The 20,444-nt window shown below is 39.2% G+C and overlaps 1 protein-coding gene and 2 long non-coding RNA genes across 4 annotated transcripts in view; 1 reads left to right on the top strand and 2 right to left on the bottom strand.

Annotated features, from left to right (window-relative positions):
- Positions 1-20,444, top strand: part of LOC137488778 (uncharacterized) — a 385,094-nt gene that overhangs the window by 93,006 nt on the left and 271,644 nt on the right. The window contains exon 3 of the long non-coding RNA XR_012397096.1: positions 19,243-19,342. This is a non-coding gene — a long non-coding RNA (uncharacterized lncRNA). The remainder of the gene's footprint in view (positions 1-19,242; positions 19,343-20,444) is intronic.
- The window catches only part of shroom3 (shroom family member 3), a 150,774-nt gene that overhangs the window by 107,445 nt on the left and 22,885 nt on the right, over positions 1-20,444 (bottom strand). For both annotated transcript variants that reach the window (XM_073934227.1, XM_073934228.1), the window contains exon 2: positions 2,180-2,334. In XM_073934227.1, coding sequence (XP_073790328.1) covers positions 2,180-2,334 — 155 coding nt within the window. The remainder of the gene's footprint in view (positions 1-2,179; positions 2,335-20,444) is intronic.
- LOC141379965 (uncharacterized) lies at positions 5,190-6,993 on the bottom strand. Its single transcript, XR_012397102.1, has 2 exons — positions 6,876-6,993; positions 5,190-6,791 (listed from the first exon to the last, which is right to left on the bottom strand). It is a non-coding gene; the product is annotated as an uncharacterized lncRNA (long non-coding RNA).

The following is a 20,444-nucleotide window of genomic DNA, read 5'->3' as shown; positions in this document are numbered from 1 at the left end:
CAAATTTAGATAAACAATGCATAAAATAAATGTAATTTATCAAACGTGTCTGCGATATGTACAGCTGAAGTCTAAATTATTCGCCCTCCTTTGAACTTTTGTGTTCCTTATAAAATATTTCCCAAATAACGTTTAACAGAGCAAGAAATTTTTCACAGTGTTTCCTATAATGTTTTTTTCTTCTGGAGAGTCTAATTTGCTTTATTTCGACTAGAAAACTAGTTTTTATATTTTTAAAAACATTTTAAGGTCAATATTATTAGCCCCCTTGAGCTATATGTTTTTGTCGACAGAACAAACGATTATTATACAAGGATTTGCCTATAGTAATTACCCTAACTTGCTTAATTAATCTTGTTAAGCCTTTAATTGTCACTTTAAACTGAATACTAGTGTCTTGCAATATGTCTAGTTAAATATTATGTGTCATCATGGCAAAGATTAAATAAATCAGTTATTAGAAATGAGTTATTAAAACTATTATGTTTAAAAATGTTACAAAAATCTTTCTGTTAAACAGAAATTGGAGGAATAAACTATACAGGGGGGCTAATAGTTCACCAGATCTAATTATTCTGACCCCAACTGTATATAGTGTATAGATCAATAACTTTACGATATATTGTGCAGGCTTATACACCTGCCGGTTTCACCCGTACTTCAGGTGTGTATTGTGTGTCATTCACATGTGCTTTTAAAACACACCTCATGCTTTTAAGGGGTTAGCAGGATCTAATTGCAGCAAAGACTATGACAGCATTAGACCTGTATGTGTGCTTTTATCAATAGGAAAGTGTTTTCTATTTTTACTAGGGGTAAACGTGTCCACTGGGCTGCAGTCATTTTGATAACGCCAGTGGCAGGCTTGTTCTGTGTTCGGACTGCGAGAGTAAAGCATGATTGCATACAAACTGAAATTAAAATGACTAAAACGATTTATTCTCATTTACACTATACAATGTTGTATTTCTTTTAGAGTCATCACCATGACTAAGCATGCATGGCAGAAAAAACCTGAATGACACTAGTCATATTAATTGTGTGTGTGTGTGTGTATTGTATAAATATATTTATATGGGTGTTGTATAAATACATACATGTATATTACCTTTTCTTAATAGGGCTGCACAATATTGGAAAAAATCTAACATTGCAATATTTATTTTGCTGTGATATACACTCACCGGCCACTTTATTAGGTACACCTTATCATTTATTAGGTACGCCTTAATCATTCATGGCATAGATTCAACAAGGTACCGGAAATATTTCTCTGAGATTTTGCTCCATATTGACACCAGATTTGTCAGCTGCACATCCATGATGCGAATCTCCCATGGATTGCGATCTGGTGACTGCGGAGGCCATTTGAGTACTGTGAACTCAATGTCATGTTCAGGAAACCAGTTTGAGATGATTCACGCTTTGATATGGTGCGTTATCCTGCTGGAAGTAGCCATCAGAAGATGGATACACTGTGGTCATAAAGGGATGGACATGGTCAGCAACAATACTCAGGTAGGCTGTGGCGTTGACATGATGCTCAATTGGTACAAATGGGCCCAAAGTGTGCCAAGAAATATCCCCAACACCATTACACCACCACCAGCAGCCTGAAGTGTTGATACAAGGCAGGATGGATCTATGCTTTCATGTTGTTAACACCAAATTCTGGCCCTAACATCCGAATGTCTCAGCAGAAATGGAGACTCATCAGACCAGGCAACGTTTCTCCAATCTTCTATTGTACAATTTTGGTGAGCCTGTGTGAATTGCAGCGTCACTTTCCTGTTCTTATCTGACAGGAGTGGCAGCCGGTGTGGTCTTCTGCTGCTGTAGCCCATCCACCTCAAGGTTAGACCGTGTTGTGTGTTCAGAGATGCTCTTCTGCAGACCTCTGTTGTAACGAGTGCTTATTTGAGTTACTGTTGCCTTTCTATCAGCTCCAACCAGTCTGGCCATTCTCCTCTGACCTCTGGTATCAACAAGGCATTTGCGCCCACAAAACTGCCGCTCACTGGATATTTTCGCTTTTTCGGACTATTCTCTGTAAACCCTAGAGATGGGTTTACTTCACAATAATCCTATATTCACAAATTCAGAATAGTAGTGTGCATAAAAAAAAAAAAAACTCGACCTAAAGCATCATGGGACTGAAGTGAAAACCTTTCCGTCTTACCTTCGCACCGTGAGCCGAAGTGTTTTATAAGATCCTTTAACGAGTGATATGGCCTCCTGCCTCCATCCGCTCAGCTCCACCTCATTAATTACGACCACTTGATCTCCCGCCTGTAGGGGGTGCTGGAGCAGAGATGCTTTTCCACCCTCCTCCACCTGCGGGACGTTAAAAACACACACACACACACACTGGCCATGAGCGCTCGCTCTGTGCGGCTCTATAAGCAAAATCAAAAACACATGCATGAGCCCCCAGCGCAAACCCGCCCAGAATTCAAAGAATGTTTTCTTTGGACCTTTTTGACTACACATCCACAGTCTCCAGACACTAATATTTTGGTCACACAATCTCTGGTCCTGGTCAAACAGAGGATGGAAGTCCCGCATTTTATAGCCTTTTCCAACACCCCATGATGCTTTGCATAATTTATTGGAGTAACTTCTGATGAACTATAAACAATAAGTGAGTTGATAAAAATATTATAACTCACAGTTCATCTATCAAATATTCAAATTAGCAGATTATAAGGATTAATTAGTTACTTGTGGTAGACCATGGATAACCTGAAATCTCTACTGAAATACACGAGACAGTAGAGATGCAGTCAAAATGATTAGCCCCCCTGTTCATTTTGTTTTCAAAGATTTCCCAAATAATGTTTAACAAATTTTTCACAGTATTTCCTATAATATTTTTTCTTCTGTAGAAAGTCTTACTTGTTTTATTTCGGCTAGAATAAAAGCAGTTTTTAATTGTATAAGAGCGATTTTAAGGTCAAATGTATTAGCCTCTTTAAGCTATATTTGTTTTCGATTGTCTACAGAACAAACCATCATTATACAACAACTTGTCTAATTAACCTAATTAAGCCGTTAAATGACACTTTAAGCTGAATACTAGTATCTTGAAAAATGTGTAGTCAAATATTATGTACTGTCATTATGGCGAAGACTTAATGAATCAGTTATTAGAAATAAGTTATTAAAACAATTATGTTGAGAAATTAGTTGAGAAACTCTTCTCTACGTTAAACAAAAATTGGGGATATATATATATATATATATATATATATATATATATATATATATATATATATATATATATATATATATATATATATATATATATTTATTTATACACACACATACATATACATATAGCTATATTTATATCTATATCTCTAGCAGGATCTCTCTCTCTCTCTCTCTCTCTCTCTCTCTCTATATATATATATACACACACACACACACACACACACACACACACACACATATAGGGGAGCTAAAAATTCAGGAGGGATAATAATTCTGACTTCAACTGTACATAAAAAGATCAACATCATGATAATACAGGGTAAATACTGGAAACAGAGTGAAATTTAATACTTAAGATCTTTTTTAAGACACTTTCCAATAATTTTAAGACCTCATGAGTCATGACAACTTAGGTTTCAACAGATAACACTGGTGACATTTTAACTTACAGTACATTTACTAATAAATAAAGATGGTAAGAATCGAATCCTAAACTAAAACATTATACATAAACCGAAAACAAAAATGCTAATCCAGCAGGTAGAGCTGCACGATTAATCGCGGGAAAAAAAAACCTCGAGACCCGGGCGCCATTACAGGGGAGGTTAGGATGATTCTAAGGGCCCATACATTTAGGGAGGCCCCAGAGACATTGTCAAGGGCCCGTGCCAATCCTCCCCCAACCCCCCCTTCACTTTCATCTCCGATTACAATATCACCCCTCCCACACCAAACACACAACCCCCCTGCCCCATACTAACCCACTACCTACACCCCCCCCCCCCCCCCCCCACACTCCACGATCTTCACTTTCATCTGCTAGAAACTTCTAGGCAGGTGTTGTTACAGTCATATGTATATGCCTGTTTGTTTTGCTTGTGTGTGTGCGCTCTCTTTCTCTCCCTCTCTCGCTCGCTCGCTTGCTCCCTCCTCCTCTCTCTGTCAGTTCTCAGGTTCACCCATTCCAGTATCCCATTCGTCCGCGAAGACGTCAATCTCAATTACACCTTGTGACGTCATCACCTTCACAACCAATCAGCACAGGAGCTCAAAGTTTAAAAGGGATGTGAGCGGGGAAGCTCGTTCTGCTTTTGCTCTGCCTTGCTTGCGGTCTTTGCTTGCCTTTGTGTGTGTTTTTGGCTTGTTGTTATGTGCTGTGATGTTGACGTGAACTTAGTTTTGATTTTGGTCTTGTTCTTGTGTTGATCGCTGTTACCGTCTTGGATGTGTATATGTGACAATCCCCTGACGTCTGTCTTCAACCTTTCTCTTGGATTCGAGGAGTTTAGATGTCACGTGACATACATATTGCATCACGTAGATAACTCCACTGTCTAAACACACTAGTTTAGAAGTGAGCGCCACCCCCTGTAAGTTTTCTCCGTATATTTGGTTAGAAGAGTAGATTAGTTATAGCGTGAAAACGCTGAAGATGTTTTGTTTGTTTATTTTGTATTAGACAGTTTAGAGGGAAATTATTAGTTAGAATTGGGGTTTTGTTATATTTCTTTCATTTATTTGGCGCCACTTAACTCTCGTTTCCCCCACCATCTTTAATCTATATTGATTGATTTATGTTGTGAGATCTTGTAAATAATACTTTATTACTTTTTGACTTCCTTTCACTATTGTAAATAAATTCACTTATTTTTGCAGTATTTTGGTTGTCGTGTTGATATTTTGCCACCAACTGACCACAAATTATTATCACCTTAAATGTTACCTTTTAAACCCTAGATACCAAAACTTAAAAGTCGTAACATTTAAATGGGGGCTCGTCCGGGATCTCTTTTTAATAAAAGAAACCTGAAATTGTGATAAGTTTTGTGTTTGTTGGTGGCAATTGGTGTTAGTTTGTGTATTGTACATAATAGATGTTTGCGGAAGGGTATCTTGCTGTTTGTTTCGTGTAGTCTGTATCATGGAGGTTTTTAGTTTGGAGGAATTTGTTACAAAACCAACCCTAGAGCAGATTAATGTTTGTAGGAAGCAGGATTTATTACTGATTGCTGATCATTATCAGATTGTTGTTAACAAGCAGAGTCGTAAGGCAGAAATAAAAGGTAAGATACTGTTAAAGTTACATGAGAAAAGTGTTCTTCTTCTGTCAAATGTTGTGGAGGAGACTGGTGAAAATATTAGCCAGGATGACGTTGCTGTGGCGCATCTCAGTCCGGGTGCTGAGGATGATCCTAATGGTCAAGTTGATGTCGGCGCGGAGGCGAAGGCTGGCTTGCCAGTGTTTGATCCGTTCTCCCCTATTTCCTCTGGTTACAGAGATGATGCGCGACTGAAAGTCCGCTTAGCCCGTCTGCAGTACGAGGCACAAGAAAAAGCGCATGCACGTCAGGCTGAAATAAACTTGCGTTTAGAAATACGCAAGCTAGAAATAGAGGCTGAAAAAGTGATCAAGCTGCGACAGCTAGATCTGGAGGCGATGAAGATTTCTTCTGGCTCAGCTGCGCAGCCCAATTCGGCTCCTGCCTCTGTGTCCTCTGATGTGGCCCCGCCTACTGATCCAGCTCCGACCGCATTTGACATAGGTAAGCACATTGCATTAGTCCCACCATTTAGAGAATTAGAAGTAGATTCTTATTTTTGTGCTTTTGAGCGGATAGCCATTTCTTTACGTTGGCCTAAAGAGGTTTGGTCACTATTGCTGCAGTGCAAGTTGTTTGGTAAAGCTCAAGAGGTTTGCTCTACTCTGTCAGTTGAGGATAGCTTGAAATATGAAAATGTCAAGTCTGCAATTTTGCGAGTTTATGAACTTGTTCCAGAAGCCTATAGACAGCGATTTAGAGCATGTAAGAAAACATCTGCTCAGACTTTTGTTGAATTCGCAAGGGAGAAAGGAATCTTGTTTGATAAGTGGTGTAGCGCTAGTAAGGTGGCTGATTTTAACTCACTGCGGGAACTGATGTTAATGGAAGAATTTAAAAATTGTTTGCCCGAGCGAGTTGTTGTTTATCTAAATGAACAGAAGGTGACTTCATTGTCGCAAGCAGCTGTTCTAGCAGACGAGTTCATTTTAACTCACAAGAATGTTTTTGCAACTGCACGTTCTGAGAAGTCCCAGCCTAATTCTTCACAAACCAGTAGACCAAAATCTAGCACAACTCGTGAAGAACGTGAGTGCTATTATTGCCACAAACAAGGTCATGTCATAGCCGATTGTTTGGTTTTAAAACGGAAACAGCAGCCGCAAGTGAAAAGTGTAGGGTTTTTAAAAACTCACACTGCTTTCAATGCATCTGATGATGACAAAAATTGATGACAATTATAAACCTTTTATTCTGGAAGGATTTATTTCGTTGTCTGAAAATGGTGAGGATCAGATTAAGGTAAAAATCCTTAGGGACACTGGTGCTTTGCAATCTTTTATTGTTGCAGACAAGTTAAAGTTGTCAGATGACACTTTCTGTGGCTCCAGTGTGATTGTTCAGGGCATTGAGATGAATTGCATCAAAGCACCGCTACATCGTATACACTTGAAGAGTGATCTGTGTACAGGATTTGTGAGGGTGGCTGTGCGCCCATCACTTCCTGTAAAGGGCATAGATGTTATTCTTGGAAATGATCTGGCAGGAGGAAAAGTAATGCCGGTGTTAGAGGTAGCGGAAAAACCAGATTTGTGTGCTCAATCGGATTTGACTGACGCTTACCCTGATGTTTTCCCTGCATGCGCAGTTACACGTGCACAGACACGCAAGTTGGGTAACGTAATTGAATTGGCTGATTCATTTTTCTCTCCTCTCCTAGCTGGTGAGAAAATTCCTGATTCTGAGACATCCAGAGAAAAACAAAACACACAAAATGTTGATGTAGTGACTGATACTGAAACGTTAAAGTTACCTGTATCACGAGAGAAAATAATGGTTGCTCAAAAAGAGGATAAATCTCTTGCACCTATTTTCGATTCTGCTGTCACAAAAGATGTGATAAAAGAAATGAAAAGTGGATTTTTCATTGACAGTGAGATGCTGATGAGGAAATGGTGTTCAAATCCAGGTAGTGATTTTGATTGGGATGCTGTTTATCAAATTGTTGTTCCATCTCCTTATCGTCAACACGTACTATATCTGGCGCATGACCATCAGCTTGCTGGCCATCTAGGAATCACAAAGACATACAACCGAATTTTGAAGCATTTCTTTTGGCCAGGTTTAAAAAAAGATGTGGTTAATTACTGTCGTGTTTGCCATACATGTCAGATAGTAGGAAAGCCGAACCAAGTGATTCCGCCTGCACCCTTGACTCCCATACCTGTTATTGGCGATCCTTTTGAACACATAATTGTGGACTGTGTGGGGCCGCTCCCTAAAACAAAATCTGGTAATCAGTTTTTACTAACTATAATGTGTGCCGCAACTAGGTTTCCAGAGGCTGTTCCCCTGAGAAAAATCACCGCACCTGTGATTGTTAAAGCTCTGATAAAATTCTTCTCTACATTTGGCCTGCCCAAAATCATTCAAAGCGATCAAGGTACGAATTTTCTATCGAAGCTTTTTAAGCAAATTTTACAATCACTCGACATCACCCATCGTGTTTCAAGTGCATATCATCCTGAGAGTCAGGGTGCGCTTGAACGCTTTCATCAGACACTCAAGTCCATGCTCCGCAAATACTGCCTGAGTACAGATAAGAACTGGGATGAAGGAGTCCCTTTGGTTTTATTTGCTGCGAGAGAAACAATTCAAGAATCGCTTGGATTTAGCCCAGCTCAGCTAGTGTTCTCTCACGAAATTAGAGGTCCGTTAAAAGTACTAAAAGAACGCATGTTGTCTGTTGAAACCAGTAAGAAAACTAACATATTAGATTATGTTAGTCAATTCCGTGATCGTTTACACTCCGCGTGTAAACTGGCTAAAGAATCTTTGGCCAGTGCGCAGAAAGGGATGAAGCGCAAGTACGACAGAAAGGCTGTTGCGCGCTCATTCGCTGTTGGAGATAAGGTTCTCGTACTTTTACCAGTACCTGGTTCTTCACTTTCTGCTCGTTTCGCCGGTCCGTACGAAATAAAAAAGAAACTGAGTGAGACGGATTATATGATTCATACACCCGATAGAAAACGCCAAACCCGTGTATGTCATATTAATATGCTTAAAGTATACCATTCCAAAGAGACAGGTAAGGATGCCCCGGTTTCAAAGCCAGAATCCGTTGTTCCCACTGTTGTTGCAGTTGCGGAAGAGACTTCTGCTGTGATGTCAGATGCTGATGACGGTGTAATTCTTCGTGACCTTTCCCAATCATCTGTGAGGTTAGTCAATTCAGAAATTTTGAGTGATCTAAATTCCTATCTCAAACATTTGCCTGCTGATCAGAAAACAGATATCATTAAGTTAATATCTGATTTTAACTGTTTGTTTGGTGATGTTCCAACCCAAACAAATGTGTTAAAACACGATATTAATGTGGATGGTGCACGTCCAATAAAGCAGCACGCATATCGTCTGAATATGGCTAAAAGATCTATTATGCGTCAAGAAGTGAACTACTTGCTTGAAAATAAATTGGCAAAACCGAGCAGTAGCCCTTGGAGTTCACCGTGTTTGCTGGTGCCAAAACCAGATGGAACGTACAGATTTTGTACTGATTACCGAAAGGTTAACGCAGTCACTGTCCCAGACAGCTATCCTTTACCACGCATGGAGGACTGCGTTGACAATGTCGGTTCTGCACGTTTTGTCTCTAAATTAGACATGCTAAAGGGATATTGGCAAATTCCGCTTACTGATAGAGCTTCTGACATCTCCGCATTCGTCACTCCAGATTCATTTATGCAATACAATTCGATGGCTTTCGGTCTTAGAAACGCACCCGCGACGTTTCAACGTCTAGTAAATACAGTGTTGGCCGACATACCAAACTGTAGCGCGTATCTCGATGACATAGTAGTTTACTCCATGAGCTGGCGTGATCATGTGCATTCGTTAAGAGAAATATTTACACGACTTTCTAACGCATCTCTAACACTAAATTTAGCTAAATGTGAGTTTGGACAAGCGACTGTCACATACCTGGGCAAGGAGGTTGGACAAGGTCAAGTTCGCCCTGTAGATGCGAAAGTAACCGCTATTTTGCAGTTTCCAGTCCCCACCACTCGCCGAGAACTACGGAGGTTCTTGGGTATGGCTGGTTATTACCGAAGTTTTTGCAAAAACTTTTCTACTGTGGTTAACCCCTTAACATCTTTGCTTAGCCCTTCTACATCATATGTGTGGTCTGATGCTTGTCAAAGTGCCTTTGATAGTGTGAAAGCACTTTTATGTAATGCACCTGTTCTTGCTGCTCCTGATTGTGCATCACCATTTAAGCTTGAGATTGATGCAAGTGCTGTAGGTTCTGGTGCCGTACTTCTTCAGGAGGATGAAACTGGTATTGACCATCCTGTGAGCTATTTCTCTCGTAAGTTTAATAAACATCAGCTCAATTATTCTACGATTGAAAAGGAAACCCTTGCTCTGTTGTTTGCTTTGCAACACTTTGAGGTCTACGTTGGTTCCAGCTGTTTACCTGTGATTGTATATACGGATCACAATCCTCTAGTATTCCTATCCAGGATGTACAATCATAACCAACGACTGATGAGATGGTCTCTGCTAGTCCAGAATTATAATTTGGATATTCGTCATAAAAAAGGCATTGATAATGTTATGGCGGATGCCCTGTCTAGAGTTTAATTTTTTTTTCTCTCTCTCTGGTTTATTTTAACAAACAGGTTTGTTCTTGAGGGTCAGGGTTGAAGCAAGTTGGAGCTAAGCTATGCATGACACTAGCCCTCCAGGACCGAGTTTGGACATCCGTGCCTCAGACAATCTTAATCCGGCATTTCTATATTTTACCAATCATATTTTCAAGTTAAGGAGAGAGGCAAAGTTTTCACATTGTTTTACGTTACATGGAAACCTCCAAATAGTGTTGAGAGAGTCACATCCTGTATTTATAAGGTATAATTCACCCAAAAATGTAATTTCTGTCTTCATGTAATGATGTATTCACCGCGAAATCACACATGACGTGAGCTGCTGACCGTAAGCTGTTACCACAGAGAGGGCGGGCGTGCACCCTACTTAATGATAAGACGTGCGCACGTCTACTTTAGTAAACAGAACCTGCATGGGCTGTGAATAACAGGTAATAAAGTTGTAAATACCGTTCAGTTTGTGGTACAGAGTAGGGTTGGGCATCTAAGCTATAATGCCCATCCGATACGCATCTCGATACAAAGAATACGATTCTATATATTAGCGATACATTTATGACATATTGCGATGCAACACGATACGATTCACACCCATATCACGATACAATGCGATAATTCAGCACTGACTTATTAGATCAAGTTTATGGGATGATGTAAGAAAGGATGCTGTGCCATTGAATGAGTTTGATTATTTATAAACCAAGCAAAACCAAGACTTTTTTTACAAACTGGCTTTTCTTTCAGAGCCAGTGTCAGTTTACAGTAGAGGGCCATTTTAGAACCTATAGCACATATTATTTAAGGATTTTCACAATAAACAGAATGTATAAGTGCAATATATATTAAAAATACATATATTTGCACTCTTTCAACATAAAGGTTTACCATTGCACAACAAGAATTGTGATTTAACCTTTCAACTATGAAAACAAGTTTTACAAAGATATATTTTGCCACTGAATATTCAAAACTTAAGGTCGTGAACTAGCAGTGTTATGTTGCTTTGAAACATCACTGTCACTGTAAACAACAGGCTAATAAAAATATAAATAAATAAAAATTAACAGGAGGAGGTGTTTAAAACCTTCGTTCTCCGTGACACTAGGCTGAAATTCTTTGCAGATGAACAATGCAATAGCATTCGTTATTGGCGTAGAGCGCACAAAACTGTTGCGCATGGAAAAAACTTTCAATGCTTTTCTCACAACTTTTGGAGCTGGTAGCTACAGTTGAAGCAGAGCAGGAAGCCGGGGATGCAGGGACACTGGAAGATGCTTCCACAACAACACCGTGGCGCCGTTTCAGATTAGTCGTACTGCCCGTGTATTTTACAGATGCGCGGCACATTGTGCAAATTGCATCTGTCCTAAAAAGTCGTCCATCTTTTTTGCAAAATCCATAATGTTGCCAAACTTAGATTTAAAACTCAGTGGGGAATAAAATGTTTGTTTTGCTTCTCGCGATTTCTGAGGGCGCACCACTAGCTTCATCCGCACACCTGATACACTGAGTTGTAGTGTAAGTGTACACATCCGCAAGCCCGTTGCTAAGGCTTACTTTATGTAGGTTGATTAAATAATGCGCCAAAACAGGTTGACAACACTTGCTAATAAATAAAAAAATACATTCTATATTAAAAATATAAGCTGTATCTTGGAAAAACCGATGCATCTCGCAAAAACCGATGCATCTCGATTTGCTTCCAAAATTTCATTCATCCTTTGCTGCTCTACCGATGCACTCGCATCGTGCATGCGCATGACCGCGTATCGATACATATCGGTTAATCTTCCCATCCCTAGTACAGAGTGATCATTTGGGATGAACAGCTAAGTAGTATGAACAGTAGTATGAACAGCATTTTGCAGTAAAAATGAAACCAAAAGCGCACACATCATTTAAATAATTATATCGCATGTTAGAGTTATGACTGCGACAAGCGTTTAATGTTTTTCTTTCATAGCGAACTCGTGTTGTGCATGAGAATATATGTTTAACAGTGTCAGTTTAACTAGGCTACTCTTACCTATATAATGTTGAATATAATGCAAGAGGGAATATGATAATGACAAATGTCTGAATTTACCAGTAGAAAAATGGTCTAATAATGTGGTCAATGACAGATTGCAAGCATATGCCTTAAACATAATAATTCTACTTCAGATATATAATCGGTTGTATTCTGATGTCATCACTTTACTGTGCATTAATGACCAGGACAAATTTAAGGTCCACTATTCAAAGTCTATTCAAAATTGAGCATTTTACCCAACATTTTATATATTACACATAATATTATTACTGTTGTTTTACCATATGTTTAGGAAATAACAATAATAAACAATAAAGTCTGCTCAGAATAACCTTTATTTTGCACCTACAGAATCGTGAGAAAATAGTGATTCTCAATTTAGCCAGAATCGTGCAGCTCTACCAGCAGGTGTCGCCAGTAGAAGTGCAGGATTAATGGTGTTGTCTTGGTTACTGCAGTAAACAAAGCAGCATGATGTCAAATCTAGCAGGATTTTTTTGATTTCATAAACTACGCAGTATACCGACATTCGCAGATTAAATTCAGGCAAACTTTCGCATAAAACTATACTTCATACACTCAAAAATTATCGGAAATTTTATACCTTGTAAAATAGCATTTCAGACTTTTAAATACTTTTTAAGGGCCTTAAATTTCTCTAAATCAATTTAAGAACTTTTGTGATTTTTTGGCGCCAGACACCCTGTGATATTGCGATATCCATATCGCAGGGAGGTGAGATAAATAATAATAATCTCAGCATTTGTGTGTTGCATGCATTAGTTCATATATTTATGATGGTATTTAAACATTTAGCAAATGCATTTGTCTAGCTCCGCCTTTTGATACCCTTTTGTAATGCTAGGTACCCTTTGCAAAGGGTGCCCAAAAAGTGGTACGGTACAGTTCGCTCTTAGGTACCTTTTGCCAGTGGAAATGGCCATGAAAGCGTACCAAAGTAAACCGTACCATACAACTCAGTGGAAACGAGCCATTAAGTGCTAGTGTTTTTTTAGAGAGAGAGAAGAGTGTTTCTACAGGTGGTTTGTCAAGCCCACTCGCCTGTGTGAGGCACACTTCATAAATGGATTGTTTTAATTAGATATTGTGTGATTACAATTAAGTGTCTGGTGAAAACTGGTGTAAGTGTCTGTTAAAGTGTCAGAGAGATGAAAGAGTGTGTTTCTACAGGTGGTTTGTCAACTCCACTCCCACTGAGGCACACTCAGAATTGCAAACTGTTTTGAGGTTGTCATGCGGTGTGGTGTTTATCCAAATTTAAATAGAGCTTTACTGTCTTTATACCTGCCGTGATTTGTTTCAGTTCATTTGAATAGAAGTTCTCCAAACAGGAAGTGCAACCTATATTTTAAAATGCAGTCATGTGCGGGAAAAAAGGTGGATTAAAAGCACCAAACCAACATATTGAGCCATTGTGCACCTGAGAGGAGGCCATTCACTCTTTAACACTGCTGCAAAACAACACAAAGAGCAGCATTCATGCACAGGAAATGTAATGTTTAGATATTGCAACCACAAAGAAACCTCTGTACATCCCAAGTAGCATCTCAGCTTGGACAAAGAAAGACAGAATTGGTTAGATAAGATCGGTTAATGCACTCTTTTCTTGAATTCCTGAAAGCAGGTACTGGGTGTCTCTGGATTATTTGTCCTGACAGTGGATCTCCAATGAAAAAAAAACAAAACAGTGGTGACACTGAAATATTCCCTCTGGAAACTAATTATGGATGTGACATTGGCATTATCTGGATTATGACTTGTAAATAATGTCAATACATTTTGCATGCATTTTATACAATTTATACCTTATCTTTTTTTTTAAATAAATAATTCTGGCAAATGATTATGGTTCATTAAACTTTTAAAATTATTTCTTAAACTGAAATGAAGCTGAAATAAATATGAATAAATGTTTAAATATACTACAAATAGATATTATGAACTTTAAAATGAGAAATGCTGCATTGACAACTGAACTATTAAACTAACTATTAATCTAAATCTGAAATAAAAGTAATTAAACCTTAAAAATAAAATATTAAACCTTAAAAATGTAACCTAAAAGCTCATTTACATCAAAATAAAGGTATTACCCAATAAAAATACCTATTAAACTTGAAGAAAAAAAACTGAAAATGTAAATATAAGTCAATTCAAATAATTATAGTAAACAGAAACACACGTCCTACTTCTGTCTTTGTGAGCGGCTATTAAAAAGCAAAATACAGATGTGTCCAAAACAATCTGTTTGCATACTTCAAACCACAAATAGTGAGTCAGTAGATTTGCATTAGCTCTGTCATGCACCTTGTTCTTATTAAAATTCAGCTCTTAAATTGAACGTGGAGTCATATTTATTTGCATTACGCTTTTCACTATACACGTTGCTTCACTGCAGCTTTACAGGAAGTTAGAATCTAACAGGAAGTCACACTACAGCATCTATGAAGCTCCTACTGAATGTTTTTATCAGGATGTGCGCATTAGGTAACTCAAAATTTGTTTATTTAAAAGTTGCATGAGTACAGTTTTACATCTTGGGTCACACCTAATTAGGACTAGTAAACTTTTAAATGTTTTCATTGATTGAAATGGCATCTGTGATGAAAATCAACTTGTGTAAGCTGTTTGAACTGTGTGTACGTATAGTGTGTCCACAATTATATTGGACTGATAGAAACATTTTTTAAAGATTTCCTGATGTTAAAATAGGATCCAAATCCCAGTGATTTGTGACGTGAGAGTACGGTTTTCCCCGCCCACGGAATTGATTGACAGCCGCATAATAACATGTCCACATAAGAACGTGCATAAACATGTCCACAGAACAGGATTTGCAAAGAAACTATGATTAAAAGATCTCTCAAACCTCAAGAATGAGTTATACGAGTTTAAATTGTATACTGTAATAAATTCCCAGAATTTCACAACATATTACAGTAATTTTTCACAGTAAATTACATTGGTGTCACTTTATAGGACTTGTGTTAAATTTTACATATTCAGAATTTTATTGTGAAATTAAGGCAGGCATCATGATTACAGCAAACTACTGTAAAAATACGTCTTTTGCACGTTAGCTATAGGAATTCAAACACTTAATATTTTATCCAACATAGAAAATAATACACAATGTTTATGCTAGTACAGGCACTTTGTTAGATATTTAGAAATATTCACAGAATTATTGTTATTATGAAGGACCTCATAGTAATTTACCGTGAACTTACATACAGTACCTCACTGTGAAAGTAATGCAATTATTAGCCAGTAATTTACTGTAAATTTAAGGTCAAATATTTTACAGTATATTTAAAATGCTTTTTCATTTTTAAAAATGTATAAAAATAGATAGAATCCAGCTCAGAACGAGATGCAGTAGGACTGGTGGGTTACACCTGGGGGCTCGTCCGGGATGGGAGTGAGGTTTAGGGGGGTGAGTGTAATGGAGGCCAGCTAGCAAAGTGCTATGCAGGTAACCTCACTCCTCTAACCTCAAAAGGCCATGGTCATTAGCTTCCTAGTTAGAGCAACCAACTCCCATGCAAAGAATTGCCGGTTCAATCCCAGCTCAGAACAGAATGGGTGCAGTTAGACCGGTGGGTTACACATGGGGAATCGTCCTGGATGGGGGTGAGGTTTAGGAGGCTGAGTGTAATAGAGGCTAGCTAGCGAAGTGCTATGCAGGTAAACCTCACTCCTCTGATCTCAAAATGTGCTCTAGCGACAGATGCTAGAGGCTATGGTCTTTAGCCTCCTGGTTAGAGCAACCGACTCCCATAGAATGAATCGCCGATTTGATCGCAGCTCAGAATGGGATGGGTGCAGTAGGACCGGTGGGTTACACATGAGGAATTTTCCAGGATGGGGGTGAGGTTTAAGAGGCTGAGTGTAATGGAGGCCAACTAGCGAAGTGCTATGCAGGTAAACCTCACTTCTCTAACCTCAAAAGGTCATGCTCTTTAGACACCTTGTTAGAGCAACTGACTCCCATAGAAAGAATCGCTGGTTCGTTCCAGGACTGGTGGGTTACACCTGGGGGCTCGTCCGGGATGGGAGTGAGGATTATGGGGGGTGAGTGTAATGGAGGGCAGCTAGCAAAGTGCTATGCAGGTAACCTCACTCCTCTAACCTCAAAAGGCCATGGTCATTAGCTTCCTAGTTAGAGCAACCAACTCCCATGCAAAGAATTGCCGGGTCAATCCCAGCTCAGAACAGAATGGGTGCAGTTAGACCGGTGGGTTACACATGGGGAATCATCCCGGATGGGGGTGAGGTTTAGGAGGCTGAGTGTAATAGAGGCTAGCTAGCGAGTTGCTATGCAGGTAAACCTCACACCTCTTACCTCAAAATGTGCTCTAGCGACAGATGCTAGAGGCTATGGTCTTTAGCCTGGTTAAAGCAACTGACTCCCATTGAAATAATCGCCGGTTTGATCCCAGCTCAGAATGGGATGGGTGCAGTAGGACCTGTGGGTTACACCGGAAACCTCATCCGGGATGAGAGTGAGGTTTAGGGTAGGGGGGTGAGTGTAACGGAGGCCAGCTGGCGAAGTGCTATGCAGGTAAACCTCCCTCCTCTGACCTCAAAAGGTGCTCTAGCAACAGATGCAAGAAGCCACCGCCTTTTTTTTGCAATATCGCCCAGCCCTAGTCCTACATTTAAAAAAAACACGACATAATAGGGGCATAATAGGTCCGCTTTAATACTAATTCACGATAATAATACATACAGCAATAATCCATAAGTTATGCTAAAACAACACTCACATTTATGCAAACTTTTTCAACACTCAAATTATACTTGGTGACGTTTTGTAAGCATAAATGTAACGGCTTTTTAAAAAAACAAGTTGAGTTTTAACCCAGAATTGCTTATTTCACTAAAAAAAAACAAAAAAAAAAACACATTTTCTGTTTGTTCAAACTACTTACTAGTGGTTCTTTTGTGATGTTCAATCAACTAAAAGGTGCAGTAGGTGATCTTCCCCAATGCTAACAGCTTAGCATAAATCTCTAAATCACAGTCCCTCCCCTGCCGTCTAGAGCCACACCTCCTTAGGCACGAGCACAGCACAAGAACCCTCTATCGTGTTAAAAGCGACTAGTGCTTGTCCGGAGGCGTGCAAGCCAAACTGACATGCGATGTGTTTTGTTGTTAAACTAATTAAAATCTACATTATCGATGCTGTAAAAGGTCCCTTATGAAACTGAAAATAGTCTTATCAATCTTTCACAAGGAGATTTTAGTGGCTGAACAACACTTCTGTGAAGATATAACTCATTTGTACCAGCAACATCTAACATTACATCAGCTTTGCATGAAGCTAAAACAGTTTTAAAACAGAACATTACCTGTCTAAAGCCGCCTTTCCACTGCACACGACATTTGGACATGACTGTCAAAATACGCCCCCTTTTGGCAGCCGCACAGTATTTTCAGTGTTGTCGTACACCACAGGGGAGAAGCTGATTTCACGGTGTCCGAAATAAAGGAGGGCAAAAGCAAGAGCCTTTATTCTCTGTGCCTTTACATGAATGAATGAATACTAGAAACTCATAGACCGCTAAAATACTGGAGGGAATATGGATGCAACATTTAAAAATAAATATTTTTATTACTTTTTTTACTTACATTTATGAACAGAAAAGTTTTTTTTTTAATATAGACTTTTTATAATTCAAAAAAATAACCAAATAAACTCCTATTTCTCATCTTGCGCGCACAATCTGCTTGGAAAACACTGGAATACATCATATTGGGTCGGCAGGTCGCATACGGTCTAGTCGCAGGAGTTCAAATATTTAAATGGATCCGTAGCTCAATTCGGATCCGAATTTTCCACATACGGAGATGATCGGAACTCGACGCAGCTCCCGGACTGCTCTCCATTGGAAATGAATGACTTCCGGTCTGTCGGTTGTCGTGCAGTGGAAAGGAGGCTTAAGCGAAATCCTTCAGCCATTGTGTCATCCTTTCTCCAGCGTGCAAAGGTAACTCCAATATTGATTCAGGTTTTTAAAAAGTTTTGATTCAGCTAGTTTTTACCGATCGCACGCTTTCTCTCTCTCTCTCGCACAAATGGCGGTCGGCGGAGCTGCGTACAAAAGGCTGCGCAGTTGTTCAAATCTGCATTTGCTGACAGACAGTTTGAGCTACTTATCGGAATTATGAGAGATGTCGTCCCGACTCTATTTACTTGGATGAGCAATTTTTTTAGATTTATGCCTTACCCAAAATATAAAAATACACATAAATGCATTTAGATCATTTACTGTAATCATTACTATTAGACTGTGAAGAGACTTTCAACCAGCACAATAACAAATGCTTCTGAAGACAATCCCCTACTGCACCTTTAAATTCATAAAAACTGATAAGTTAACTTAATTACTTCACATTATCCCAACAACATTTTTACAGTGTACCTAGACACATGGCATTTCGATTTTCATATCATAATTCAGCTTCACAAGCTACTCCAAGCCACTGAGAAAAAAAAGAAGTGAAAAACAAAAGAAGAAAAAAGTGGCAGCTAAATGATTAACAGCCAATAAAACCACGCATGGCTAAATAACCAACCGAAATCTACAGTGCCACAGAATAAGATTTGACCTCTGCTTTATTGTTAGCATTCCTCAACTGCAGACACATCACAGCCAAACAAAATAAACCCTTCAGGAAGCTCTTTTCAAGATCTCACGCACAACAAACTTCATTTATAAAGTGTCCCCAATTGTCTGTCATTTTCCTGTTAAAACCTGTCTCTCGTCAGGCTCTTTCCTGAAGACGTTGGCTCTGAAAAGCCACTTCCTCACGCCATTCACATCAGCGCATATTGGGAAAAATCGTACGAGCAAAGCATGCCTTCCCATTCACCGGTTGTTGAGCGTAAAGCCGGGTAGGCTCAAAGAAAAGACAGCTAGCGGAGATTTACTTAACACCCGGCCCCGGGTTTGTGAATAGGAGTGTTTAATTGTGGATGTGCTGCCAAGCTGGTGACAATGAATCCATTAATATGTAACCGAACAAAGCGTCTAATTCTCTTAACCTTATTTTAACCCGTCCGACTTCCTGGGGTTTGGGTCGCTCTTAGCTCGTCTTCTATTGCCGTCGCACTGTAAACAACACGCCGCTTTCTGAGACGCGCGAATAAAAGAGCAGCTCTACAGAAGAGGCTGAATCAGTATTCAGGACTGCCGAAAGTACGGTTGGGATTGCGATGTAGGCCTTTTTTTTGATTATCTCTCTCTTCTTTTGTTGTTTTCAGGCCAGCGCCGCTGACATTCCACTCTCTCTGTTGGGTTTCTGCCAGAGGCCTGGGCTTTATCCTGCACTGTGTTTGTCTACTCTCGAGGAGAAGATGAAGGGTAAGGACAGTGTGGGGGGTCAGAGAGAGAGAGAGAGAGTGAGGGAATATGAATTTAAAAGTGAATTTATTACAGCAATTTACACATCATCACTACAGTGCACTACTTGACAAAAGTTTTGTCGTCTATTCAAGTTTTAGGAACAACAAATAATGACTTCAAGTTGATCATTTGGTATCAGCCTCTACGTATATCACGCTTATTTGACCAAAATAAAATGATCATGCCTTGATTTTAAATGATTTAATTAGGACAGTAAGTTCCGACTTAGAAATAATGTACAGTATAGAATATAAAGTCAGGGTGCAGTGGAAAAAGAATGAATATTGTGTATGACTCCCATGAGTTTGGAGGACTGCATCCATACATCTCTGCAATGACTCAATTAATTTATTAATAAAGTCATCTGGAATGGCAAAGAAAGCGTTCTTGCAGGACTAACAGAGTTCATCAAGAGTCTTTGGATTAATCTTTAATGCCTCTTCCTTCATCTTACCACAGACATGCTCAACAATGTTCATGTCGGGTGACTGGGCTGGCCAATCCTGGAACACCTTGACCTTCTTTGCTTTCAGGAACTTTGACGTGGAGGCTGAATTATGAGAAGGAGCGCTCTCTTGCTGGAGAATTTGCCCTCTCCTGTGGTTTGTAATATAATGGGCAGCACGAATGTCTTGATACCTCAGGCTGTTGATCTTTCGCACGCCCCCATACTGAACCAAATCATGATTTTTCTTGACTGGTTTATTGAGTCTATGCGGGTTCCAAGGTTCCAATAGTATTTGTAATGATTGGTTACTTGTTGCTCTTACAACTGGGATCGGCAACAATACTTTTGTCAGGTGTACATGTTTCAACATGTGCATTTCCAGCATTATGGATGTAACATTTGCAGTGAAAACTTAAAACAGAAATTCTGAGAGAAGGTTTATGTTATTATATTGAAACATCTCTTTTGTTTTTCCCCAAAACAACTAAACAGGGGTTTATGGGATCAGAAAATTATCAATCTGTAAACATTTTTTTAGATTTTTAATGACGAAAATAAACATGTTATAGACGTGACCAGAAAAGTTAGCAAATTTACAGTATACAACATACT

This window comes from Danio rerio, chromosome 21 (assembly GCF_049306965.1).
Source record: "Danio rerio strain Tuebingen ecotype United States chromosome 21, GRCz12tu, whole genome shotgun sequence".
NCBI lineage: Eukaryota > Metazoa > Chordata > Actinopteri > Cypriniformes > Danionidae > Danio > Danio rerio.
The sequence above is the reverse complement of the archived record's forward strand: the minus strand, read 5'-3'. Positions and strand labels throughout refer to the sequence as shown.